The sequence below is a fragment of the Marasmius oreades genome, chromosome 5 (assembly GCF_018924745.1).
Source record: "Marasmius oreades isolate 03SP1 chromosome 5, whole genome shotgun sequence".
Taxonomy (NCBI): Eukaryota; Fungi; Basidiomycota; class Agaricomycetes; order Agaricales; family Marasmiaceae; genus Marasmius; species Marasmius oreades.
Window position 1 is genome coordinate 781,772 of NC_057327.1, and position 12,155 is coordinate 793,926.

Here is a 12,155-nt window from a genome sequence, read left to right on the forward strand (position 1 = left end):
AGCTGCTAATAACCTGCAAGTAGTCATCAACTTATTTCGAGACGCTATTCAAGGACTCATGGAATCTTCAACTTTGAGTGGACCGCGGATTGTTATCATAGGTGCAGGGTACGTTTCGGCTGCGCTAGTGATGTGTAGCTTTGAAGAGCGCCTAGGCACCTTCTGGGATGTCGGCCCGGGCTGCAGGCACCGGTACCACATCACTAAAATTTCGTCCTTTTCCTTCTCCAAGTTAATGTGTTCATCTCACCCAAGCTATATAACAGTGCAGGGGGTCTGGCGACTGCAATTGCTCTGCGAAGAAAATTTCCAGCTTTCAGAAACTTTGTAATATACGAGAAAGCAAATGAAGTTGGTGGAACTTGGCGGGTGCGTTCTTGGAAATTCTGACTTCGTCGACGTGTTTTGTGTTAATTTCCTCGCTCGGAAAAAGGACAATACATACCCTGTCGGTATCTTTCTCCTCATTCATTGGTTCTACACCACTCATAGTGCTTTGAATGATCTAGGGCTGTTCGTCGGACCTTCCAGTACACTTTTACTCTCTCTCCACGGATCTGAATCCGAATTGGGGGCACTCTCATGGATCACAACGCGAATTGCTTGAATATCTGCGTAACTTGGTCGATAAATATGATTTAAAACCGCATATCGTGTTCAATACCCAGGTCGTTTCCGCGGTATGGAACCAAAAAGATTCCACGTATACCATCACCACAAAAGCTGCCCCTAAACACGACGCCTCGAAAGTACTTCAGCGAGCGCAAATACACGAGCAGCTCGAGAAGGAACACCACCAAACCGTCAGTGAGGCAGAGGTCTTGGTTTCGGCGTTGGGGATCTTGGAAGTGACACGGTACCCAGACATTCTTGGTCTAGGGGAGTTTGGAGGAGATATGTTTCATTCGGGCAGTTGGAATCATGGTATAGTTTTGAAAGGAAAGAGAGTGGCTGTTGTGGGGAATGGCACATCTGGGTATGTCTCTTTCATCGAATCCAAACTCAAAAAGACGCGTCTCTGATCAAACGCGCTGTATAAAGTGCACAGATCGTCCCAGCCATATCAGAGGACCCGTCTGTGAACGTAGTCAACATCTGTCGCACACCAGTGTGGTACTTTCCTTTAGTAGGTCAACTCACTCATGGCGTGATATCTCTCGTTTATGCTGGTCCATGGTATACTAGGCGGATCATGCGTATGGCACTTTTGCGAAATGGATATTCAGAGAAATCCCTCTGTGTTTGTGGTTGTATAGGTGCTACCATTTTCTGATTGTAAGGGTCTTTCGTCTTTCTTCCGATACGCCCTTGTTCATGGCGTTCTGTACAGAGCGAACTCCTCTACCTTATGGTTTTCTTGGATGCCGGATTTCGGCCATTGTTGCGCATGGTGCGTTTTCAATATGTTTAATTCAAGTTATGTCGCTCGGGTTCTCATTCCTTTTAGGTTATGCTTCTGTACATGAAATCTCAGGCTCCCAAAGAGTATCACGAATCCATCGTTCCGAAATACAGTAAGTAGCATCACCACAATGCTGACCGATCAATGTAACATGGTTCAAACAGTTCCTGGTTGCAAGCGCTTGGTTATGGATCGTCCTCAATTTCTCAAGTCTTTGCATCGACCGAATGTCGATATGAACTGGGATGGCATTGAAAGAATCACGAAGGACGGTATTCTTACGAAGAAGGGTGAGTTGGCATATTCTTTTTTATCCAAAGAATGCATATCTGACCGAGTAAACAGGTGAACATCTACCTTTCGACGTTATCATATTTGCGACTGGGTATATCGGAGTACGTCTCATCCAGGCTCGTTTTGTTCTCTGTATTTTTTCTAATTATGTCTTTCGTAGGACGACTATCCCCTGTACGTGAAGGGTGTCAGTGAGACTGTTCAAGAATATTACGCAAGAAAGGGGGGGCCTATGGCTTACTACGGGACAGTTTTGCCTGGATTCCCGAACTTCTTCGTGATTGGCGGTAAGAAGGAAACCGTCTCTGAACTTACGACCATCTAAAACTTGTTCGTAGGTCCCAATACGGGAACCGGGCATACATCTGCATACTTTACCCGAGAGATGCAGGTGCGAGTCGACTCTTCCCTACTTAATTGTCTCTAAGGTTCTCCGAATTACAGATCTGTTATGCGCTCAACTTCATTCGACGGGTCCTTTATGGGGACATAACGTCCTTTGAAGTCAAAAACGAGTCTACGGAGGAGTACAACGAACTGATCCAACGCCGGCTGAAGGACTCGGTGTTTGTCACCTGTGGTTCATGGTATCGAACAGACAACAACGGAAAGATATCGAATATCTTCCCTGGCTCGGCGACCTGGTTTTGGTGGAGATTGAGGAAGGTCAACTGGAAACATTTCAATGTGACTTCTACGAGGACTGAGAAATAAGAGGAACGACCGTAGTAGAAATGGAACGGCAGTCTGGCAGGGAACCAGAGTACGTAAATTATTGATGATTTGGGATTGGTTCAAGTAATAAACCCTACTTGGCGCTCGAAGGTTTTACCTCCCTTAACGTCAGACAGCAGTTATCAACAATTTTGTTGGGATACATCATAGTCCATTCGGGCTACATCATAAATAATAAAGAATGCAAACGACCCGCAGATCACGCTCAGGCAAAGAAACGCTTGGCGACTTCCTTCCAGATCGCGTTTGGATTGTTGACCCTAGAAGTTCTCATGAGATAGATGGCCAGGTGGACATAGGGAGAGTAAAACTCACAGTGCACGGGTAAGAAGGAGCTGCGCATCAGCGGAGTGGTCCTTCCATTCTGAAAGACGATCCCCAATACTTGGCATGGCTCGGTCGTCACACAATGAGAACCGTCACTCACCCTCGGGTTCTCCGCTGCCATCGAGAGCGAAAGCGAGTCGCCAGGTGATACCCTGCATACCTGGAAGTTTCCTGCATCGATATGCAACGTTAAACACGTTAGGCCGATCGAAAACCAGAACAAGAGAAACATACAAGTCAGGAGGAGCGGCTGAATCGTTTTTGAGGTGAACAGTCTAGGTATAAAATGAAGTTAGCCGAGTAGCTATGAAGATGAACTGACGCATTCGTACCTTGATCTCAGTATCAATCGTAGCGAAGTCAGTCGACTGTCCTCCAACGGTCCCACAGTACTGCTGCTGAACGTCCTTCTTTCCGCCGACAACCACAGTTTTTGCACCTTCGAGTACCTTCATCGTGATCTGGAGAAAATTACATCAGCCCCTCGTTCTCTCTCTCTCTCTTCCCTTTCCAATATCAATGACATACGCTGAGCATGGAACAGGAACTTGCACATCGCGCATTCGAAACGATGACAACCTTGCGGGTATCAAACAAGGCAGACTCGGGAGGGGGGCTGGAGAAAGGTGGGCATTCTACGCCAAGTCTGGGTACGAAGCAATTAGCTGAACATTCTGGGTGAAGAGAGTTGTGTCCCCCAACGTGCCTTTGCGAGAACTGATCTGGGCGGCCGTTGATAGTGACGTTGACCGGTGGGAGCAGCCAGTTTTCTTTGGCACCAAACGGCTGGTTGCTTGCATTCGTCCATTGTAGTGGGTTGTACAGCAACTGCTGTTCTGGGTCACGGTCATTACTGATGATTTCGTTGACTATGGCGCGAGCGAAAGGGGAGTTTCGAGCTTTGGTATCGATACCAGCCTGCGGAACGGTAGTATTCTTCGGACCTGCGATCTGACGGTAGCAAAAAAGTTAGTTTGATCGAGATAGTTGCAAATGGCACAAATTCTGACTATGCGATGCAGCCACTGTGGATGTTCAGCTTTAGTAACAGGGACAACAAATCAACGACATACGGCAGCTAAACATCTAAAACCTCCGCCATTGTTCGACTACAGCGACGTTAACATTGGGCGGGGCGCCGATAGAAAAAATTCCTTTTACTCACTACATCAATGATAAGCTGTGTCTTTCCACGAGCCTTCATTTCAGTTAAGCCTTTGAGCAGTTCGGTCTGCATGACCTCGAAATCGTTCTCCTCGGTCCCGAAACTTCCCAATGCCAAAACGCTAGTTTTCCCATCGTCTAGATCAAAGAAAGCTCCATCCTTAAAGCTCCCGTCGAGAGGTGCAGAAGGGGGTTGAAGTTCTGGAGGAAGCACCACGTCGCTCACGGGTGTTGCGTCCAAGATGACATTAACCAACTTCTGAGGCTTTGACGGTGCTTTCTGGAACGATGCACCTGTAGCGTATATATCCACCCCATTGGTGTTGTTGGTAGGAGAACAATTGATGGACCGGTAAGATGCACCATCGATGAAGTTTCGAGCAGTGTTCATGCGTGCGCGGTATGGGAACTGAAACGTATGAGACGTGAGAGACCGGTTATTCCAAAAAAAAAACGACAACGCAACCCACCGTGATCTGCTCTAGTTTGGTGCTGTTCAGACGGACGACATCTAACATAACAGAGTCACTGAGAGGAAGGCTCTGCTGAGCGAAGTTGCCCAGCAGATAGTTGTAGGTTTGATTGGAGAGCTGATAACCGGAGAAAAATCTGGAAGAGAGGGGAGATTAAGAAGATGAATTGCGAATAAAAACGATACGTACGCGTTTTGACGCGTCCCAAACCCTTGGAAGCTGCCAGTGATCGCAGCATTTGCGTTAACTGCAACGAACGGTTCCTGCCCATCAATAGCGAGTACCCGGGCACCGTTAAGCTAAGTATGAATGTATTTATCGGTAAACAGATGCCGAAAGGATGAAGAATGCCACGCTAACCGACTGGAGTTTCCCCTTCAACGCAGGAGGTAGCGCATTTTGCCAGAATTGAATCTGGTCTGGGAATGCAGCTGAAGCAACTGAGAAGGCTTCGGGCGCGATATTGACAGTTTGCTCTCCAGTTTCGTCAGTCAAGAGAACCAAGGGTCATCTGGAAAATCCAGATTTATTAATTAGTATGAATTCGCTAGGTTATCAAATTAATTCGTACTAATTAGTATGAATTCATACTAATTCATACTAATTAGTAGGCATTAGTAGGTAAATAAATTGTACATACTTCTGTATAGTGTACTATTTTATTAGTATACTATATACTACATAGTGTACTGTTTTATTAGTATACTATACTATGATATTTTGAAGTAGAACCTAACTAATTTTACTTACTTACTTACATTTATTAGTATTAGAACTACACTTGTCCGAAATTTTTCTAAGTCCACTATGCATACAAATAATAGATATACTTATATATATAACATATTAAAGAGTTACAATAAGGTTATAGTAGTAACGGTGCTTATACTTATAATTTTCCTTAGACCGGGATTGAACCTGGTGCTAGCAGTTATGATTGTGTTACACCGGCGGGTACCCCATATAAGCGGTAACTTGTATTTCATCAGTTCCTGGTCAATTTAGATGATTCTGGGGTGGTTTTGAGGGTTTTTCTACCCCCTGAATTCGATTTTGAGCTTATCTAATTGTTCCCATCACTCCTTGAAGAGATAGTGCTTGTACTGTGTTGCAAAACAGTGTATATTATGTATTTTAATGAGAACTGATTCAATCCATGTTCATCTGGGATGTTTTCTAGGGTTCTTTGACCCTCTGAATCTGATTCTGGCCTTATTTATTTTTTCCCACCACTCCCTGAATTGATATCATTGTTTGGCCAGAATTTTAACCATTTCAGCACTGTATAACCATGGTTGATGATAAAAATATTGGAGGTGGGTAGAACTATGTATTTTTGGGTGCTGAACTCGAATTTCCAATCAGCTTGATGATAGGATGTCTCCCTACTGCACTATAAATAAATAAAATTTATTCCAAAATATCGGAAATAATATCCATTTATTCCAATGAAAACTGATCCATTTTGTGTAATCCTGGGCTGGTTTCTAGGGTTTCCTGACCCTCTGAATTTGACTATGAGGTTAGCTAAGCTCTCCCACCCCTCCCAGAATTGATACTCTGGTGTGATTCAATTTCTGATCAATCCAGCACTGTCTGAGTAAGGTAGGTGATAGAAATGGGTGAGATGGGTGGTAGTATGTGTTTTTGGGTGCAGAATCCAAATCCACAATCAGATTGATGATAGGATGTTTCCCTGTGACAATATAAATGAAAATATTTTATGCCCAAATATTGGAAATAATAGATATTCAATAAAGAAGGCAAATCAAATATTGAATCACAGGGAATTTGGGGGAATGTTCTGGATATATGTAACAGCCTGCCTACCAATTTTTGGACCTTAGAAGTGACAGCTGACCCCCCTAGGCAAAAAAAATGCTAAAAAAGCGAAAAATAATAGTTTGGCCTAGTAGTACCATCAGAATGGACTTCAAGTACTGTTTTAGACCAGTGTTCTGCTTTCTTTGTAAATTTCTTCAGTGATAGAAACTCTTACTACACTGTCTTCTAATATAAATCTAATTTACCCCTGCAATTCTGTGTAATAACCTACGCAAACCTTTTGCCCCAATTGCCCCAATTAGTGATTAGTATATAAAGTGTGGTTTTCTCTACCATTTTGGGTGATTACTTATGGAAAAACTCATATAACTTTTTGCCCAATTAGTGCCAATTAGTGTCAATTAGTGATTAGTATCAATTAATAGAAATTAGTTTTGGATTAGTATCGATTAGTTTTGGATTAGTACAGATTATTACTAATTATTACTAATTGCTACTAATATATAAAGTATGATTTTCTGGGTGATTACTTATGGAAAAACTCATATAACTTTTTGCCCAATTAGTGCCAATTAGTGCCAATTAGTGCCAATTAGTGTCAATTAGTGATTAGTACGAATTAATAGAAATTAGTTTTGGATTAGTACAGATTATTACTAATTATTACTAATTAGTACTAATTAGTAAAGTAGGTTTTCTCTGATGGTATTGGTAGATAGTTGAGGTAGGAGGCTGAAAGATTCAACATATCAACCTATATATTGTGGAAATATGGAAAGAACTCTATATTTATTTTGTGTAGGCTTTACATCTGGTTTATATACTAGTAGTCCATGTATCTAGAATGTTCTTGTATGTACTGTGTTCTGAGGAAGATGAGTAAGTAGCTGAGTAAGAAAGTGAGAGAGAAATAACCAGAATATTCTAATACTTGTGTTTGTGCTTGCCGGAGTTGCCGGTCAACTCATTGATCTACGACACTCCCCCTCAAGCGCATAACACTGACAGAAAAATAAAAATAAAGTGCTCAATAACTAGTGCAGGGGAACTGATGCCTCGTTAGAGGTCAATATCTCGCAGGAGGCTCCCCCTTGATCTCGGAAGTAACACCAGTAAGCGACACACGCTGATTTCCGGATTTGGGAAAGAATAGGGGAAGGGTGCTGCCGGACACACCTGGCACAGCGGGGCTACTACGGGGAAGGGTTGCTGCCGGACACACCTGGCGCAGCGGAAAGTCTAGGTCACTACCGGACACACCGGGCATAGTAAAATGATGTATAGCAAGGCGCCGGGCCTACGAGCGGACACACGGCAACGTAGCGGCGAAATCAACAGTGATGATCCGAACACACAGATCAGGGGATGGGAAATTCAAAAAGCGTAATCCGAATGAATGGCAATGGTGGCATGGTCCTTCTTCTCACAGCGGGTGGGGACTCGGCTTCTGATTCAGATGAAGAGCTGTCGGAATTCGGTTCAGGCTCAGGACAGTCTCTCACAATGTGACCTCATTTTCCACACCTAAAGCATTTTGGCCTGGATGATTTGAAATTACGGCGTTTATGCTGGGTAGCCAGGGCGACGTCATCAGATGATGGCTTGGCTTCTTTATGGCGTGTCTGCTCGAGAATGCGTGCAATGATTGTGGAAGATTCAGAGAGAGCAGTGGTGTCAATGCTTTGGATGAAAGCATTCCAGGATTCAGGGAGGGAAGTAAGCACAGTGATGGAGAATTCGTCATCAGAGATTTTGGAGTTGAGACTGGCAAGCTGTTGCCGATAGCGGGTCATGGTTCGGATATGCTCCTCAATATCTTCGCCTTCTTGGCATTCGGCCCGAAATAGTTTACGGCGGGCTAACACAATACCGATTGCCCCTTTTGGCTGGTACATATCCGAAAGAGTTTGCCATGCGGCTGCTGAAGTGATGGCATCAGAGATGTAAACCAACGGTTCATCACCAACTCGGAGACGGATAGCGGATAAGGCATGACGGTCCTTGTTATTCCAAGTCTGCACAGGCAAGTGGGACTCTGGAAGGTTGGGCTTGGGAATGAGGCCAAAAACATAGTCATATAATCCCATATCAGTGAGAATGTCGACCATTTTGATTTTCCATGTGCTGTAATTCTCGGCACCGGAAAGATGCTGAATACGGTAAGCGGAGGTGATGGCAGAATCAGATGACATGACATGTGTGAAAAGAGTGACTGCGAGATGTGATCAGTTGAGGCCGGGGCCCATAACCTATTGTGGAAATATGGAAAGAACTCTATATTTTGTGTAGGCTTTACATCTGGTTTATATACTAGTAGTCCATGTATCTAGAATGTTCTTGTATGTACTGTGTTCTGAGGAAGATGAGTAAGTAGCTGAGTAAGAAAGTGAGAGAGAAATAACCAGAGTATTCTAATACTTGTGTTTGTGCTTGCCGGAGTTGCCGGTCAACTCATTGATCTACGACACTATATCCTTCTTGAAAGTGGTGGGGGAGGCACAAAACAAACTCACAATCCTACAGACAAATCAGCTTGTGAACTCGGAATATAACTGTCGCACATACGTAGCAGGTGTTGATCCAGACACAGTGGCCATCATTTAATCGCTTCAGAGTGCGAGACAAATCAATATGAAGGTCGTAATCGGAGAAGTACGATTGGTGCCTGATACGAGCCAGGTCGGCGGCAAGGTCTTCATGTACGTCCTTGTCAAAGGGAGGAGGGGCTTGAATCTGGTAGTTTACAGACGTATGAAACGCCAGAGTTCTTGATATCACATCGAGGATCTTTAAATATTGAGAGTCGTCAGTGCATCATGTAGGAAGATTTTATGAGTAAATTTACGGACATTGTCCTTTATTACCGGCTCCACCTTGAATGACTGGAAGCAAGCTCTCAGGTCGCTGGGAGCCACCCATTTCTTGCCAGCAAGTTTTGTGCATGGGTCGCTGGGATATTGACAAAGTGCATATTCAACGACACTGAGGAAAGTAAGTAGTCTGATGAACATCGTGGTGTCTTGACTCTTGAGGGATGACTTCAGTCCTGAGCTGTACTCATAGCTTTTTAAACGGGCAAAGTATATTATTCGTTACCCGAGAGATTCGTTTGCACGACCATCACGATGGCTTTTGTGGTCTTTACGGCCAGTGTTAACGACAAAGTTAGATATCGATTATTTCTGCTACGAGACGTACGGGAAGATGGTGGATAACGAGTGGTACAACTTGGGTACAACCGTAGCAGCGAGAAGACCAAGAAACCGATGGTGATGGACTAAGAGCATGCCATTTGCAAACTTTGAAAGGTTTAGCGGGGCATGGGAACATGGGGGAGCATGGGGCCCATGTCGGTAGTCGCGGAGGTACTGGCGAACCGCCTCCCTCAAAAGGTAAGTCAGAAGCCCGGGAAGCCCGGGGTCGACTTCATTTGTGGTCCTCGATTGAAGGTGTATGTGGGAGTGGGCAATTCCCATTAGCCTCGCGTCTGACTTACTAATACACACAGCCACTCAAAACATGTCCGTCGCTTATTCCAAGCTCGTTCCAGCGCTAGTGCAATGCCTTGTACTGCTGAACCAGCCTTGAATACAATTTTCTCACATATGAAGACTATATGAATGTTTATATATAGCTGAAGGGACTTGTGAGGGGGTAAATAGTAGTGCTTTGCACAAAGGACGCGTCGCGATGCGCTGTGTCACACTGTGACATTGCCTGCTGCCACTCAAAAAAACTATCATTTAATGGGGTCTCATGAACGCGATACCCCCAAACTGAGTATGCCAGTCATGATTTTAATTGGTTTCGTGAAGATTGTTAAGATGAATATTGACAGAAATTGAAACTGATCAAGATATGGTTGTAATGGTGTGCATATCTCAGTCAATTTTACCTTTTAAAAAAATTCATCTTAACGTTTTCAAATAACGAATATTTAATGATTTATCATGAATTTAGCTGATTTCTAGGACGAGCCACGAACCCGTCCAAAAAGCGGACACTTTTCTAAGTTGAGCCAAATAGAACCAAATATAATTGACTGTCGCGGGAATTGCCCACTCCCAGTGTATGTGGGCCAGCGAAGGCCAGTCCGAGGTCATGACGGATGTAAGTGCATCTAGGGTTGAAGAGAGTGACTGTGACGTCACTGCGATAAAGTGTTAGGCGTTATCTTATCTGCATGATAAAAAGGGAAATAAATTCGCACAGTTAAGCGGAAAAACAACCGTACCTCGGACTCGTAACTCGGACTGACCAAACTTGAAACCCCCAGGAGCCATTCTTTCTACCAATTTCCTTGACTTATCCTCACTACCCCGAGAACCGGCATTGATTTAACGCCGAGTCCAGCTTAGCAGAGTTCACTGAGCCGAAATTCAGTACTTTCCATTGACTTTTACTTGCCAGAAAGACATCTTGAATGCGTGTTGTTAGTGATGTGAATTGTTTGCTGTTCCCACATCAGACATATGCGCCACCTATAAACTGATGCAGGTACCACTAAGTATTGAGATTACCGGATATGCACTTGTAAAGCAATTATGATGGACATGCCTTGTATTTTCAACTTGCAGCCGTACCCCCTTGTGCCCTCTCTAGACCATATATTGTTAGCTCGCATGATGACTCATGATTTGACAGTTCAAAGACGTTCCAAATTGTTGAGTCTTGAAATTTGAAAGCTTAAGTGAGATAGATATGTTGTCTTTTCCGCCAGGCCTCCAAAGATGAATTGCACACCATATGGAATATAGAGCACTTTGAACCGGGACTGGCGGAGTGTCAAAGTACCGCTGCCGAGCTGGGCATTTTTCATAGAAGCGTGATAGGCGCACTGTTTCAACTTTTCAACCGTTATGTCAATACATATTACCTCGAGCTCACAGGGCCTCATATATACTGCTCTTGGGTAATTTTGCAAGTTTGTGCCAACCCACGTCGTGGCACTTGGTCTGGCGCACGCAAAATAGTTAACTCTCAATAACATTATTTTAATAGCTATCATATATACTATGTCCATAACACCCTACAAATCTTTGAATCGGAGGCCATATATTATGGCCAAATGCTCACCAATACGACGATCACGATGACAGGTTCTATGATATTCCCGAGGAAGATGATGTGGACAAACTATATCATTCTCAAAAGTGAGCACCTGAAAGGCGACATTGTAATGGTGTAAGTACCATGTGCTGATGTGCTCTGTTATGTTCCTCTCGTGCAGCCTGGAGTGTGAGTTTGATGACTCCTTTCCTTTTGTTGTGTGCTTTCTTAGTGCTACGTGGTTTGGCACTTTTTTGACATGGGATTGACCAGTAATAACGCTGTGTAACACCACTAAATATGGCTAGCAAACACACCTCAAGCATGAAGTGCGCAAACCAAAACCACACCAAGAAGAGTATACACAAGTGTAAGGGGTGGAGGTCGGTATTCTTAAGGCTTTAGTTTTCACTAAGAGGCACCAAGAAAGATTGAATATGTGGGGTCTTCGGTTTTATAGAAGTTTCAATCAAGGTTCTTTCACTACAAGAGTGACAATATGATTCACAAATCCCAAAATTCGATATCTGACTTTTCAACAAAGCTTTTACAAGTCTTCGCCGAAGTTCGGTTTCAAGTTCAATATCCAAACTAGACAATAGCAATCCAAATTCAATATAAGTCCAAATTGACTTCAATATCCAGAGTTCAATTCCAAGACAATATGCCAATACCAAATTCAATTGCAATAATCTAATCTATCCTTCCAAACACAGAACACCAACTTCAGTGAAGACTGGGGCAAAGGTCAAATCTCGAGCGAATCCTAGTAGGTGAACTGCATCTCCACTCGTAGGTTGCTGGGGAAAATCCCCCTTTCCTGCCCTCCTTATATACAGTTTTTCTAATAAATAATAGTAAAAGTCCAAAATGTGTGTGAAACTGGTAAATAATAATGAAATCCCTTTCAGTCGAACAGAAACTCG

General features: G+C 43.7%; 3 protein-coding genes across 3 annotated transcripts; 1 reads left to right on the forward strand and 2 right to left on the reverse strand.

Moving 5' to 3' along the window:
• Nucleotides 1-346: 346 nt before the first annotated feature.
• Nucleotides 347-2,410, forward strand: E1B28_008309 (uncharacterized protein; the record flags this gene model as incomplete). Its single annotated transcript, XM_043153100.1, has 11 exons — nucleotides 347-448; nucleotides 510-976; nucleotides 1,042-1,126; nucleotides 1,186-1,275; nucleotides 1,331-1,390; nucleotides 1,448-1,514; nucleotides 1,567-1,692; nucleotides 1,748-1,797; nucleotides 1,857-1,983; nucleotides 2,035-2,087; nucleotides 2,141-2,410. The coding sequence occupies 11 exons, from the start codon at nucleotides 347-349 to the stop codon at nucleotides 2,408-2,410; spliced, it is 1,497 nt and encodes a 498-aa protein (XP_043008384.1).
• A 196-nt stretch (nucleotides 2,411-2,606) lies between these two features.
• On the reverse strand, nucleotides 2,607-4,882 carry E1B28_008310 (uncharacterized protein). The gene is made up of 13 exons (XM_043153101.1): nucleotides 4,756-4,882; nucleotides 4,585-4,694; nucleotides 4,393-4,531; nucleotides 3,924-4,331; nucleotides 3,832-3,867; nucleotides 3,769-3,783; nucleotides 3,465-3,709; nucleotides 3,287-3,404; nucleotides 3,091-3,219; nucleotides 2,993-3,033; nucleotides 2,859-2,929; nucleotides 2,747-2,795; nucleotides 2,607-2,691 (listed from the first exon to the last, which is right to left on the reverse strand). Exons 3-13 carry the CDS (start codon nucleotides 4,438-4,440, stop codon nucleotides 2,637-2,639), a joined length of 1,215 nt encoding a protein of 404 aa, XP_043008385.1. The 5' UTR covers nucleotides 4,441-4,531; nucleotides 4,585-4,694; nucleotides 4,756-4,882; the 3' UTR covers nucleotides 2,607-2,636.
• A 3,749-nt stretch (nucleotides 4,883-8,631) lies between these two features.
• Nucleotides 8,632-9,191, reverse strand: E1B28_008311 (uncharacterized protein; the record flags this gene model as incomplete). The annotated part of the gene is made up of 3 exons (XM_043153102.1): nucleotides 8,632-8,697; nucleotides 8,746-8,967; nucleotides 9,030-9,191. The coding sequence occupies 3 exons, from the start codon at nucleotides 9,189-9,191 to the stop codon at nucleotides 8,632-8,634; spliced, it is 450 nt and encodes a 149-aa protein (XP_043008386.1).
• Nucleotides 9,192-12,155: the final 2,964 nt, after the last annotated feature.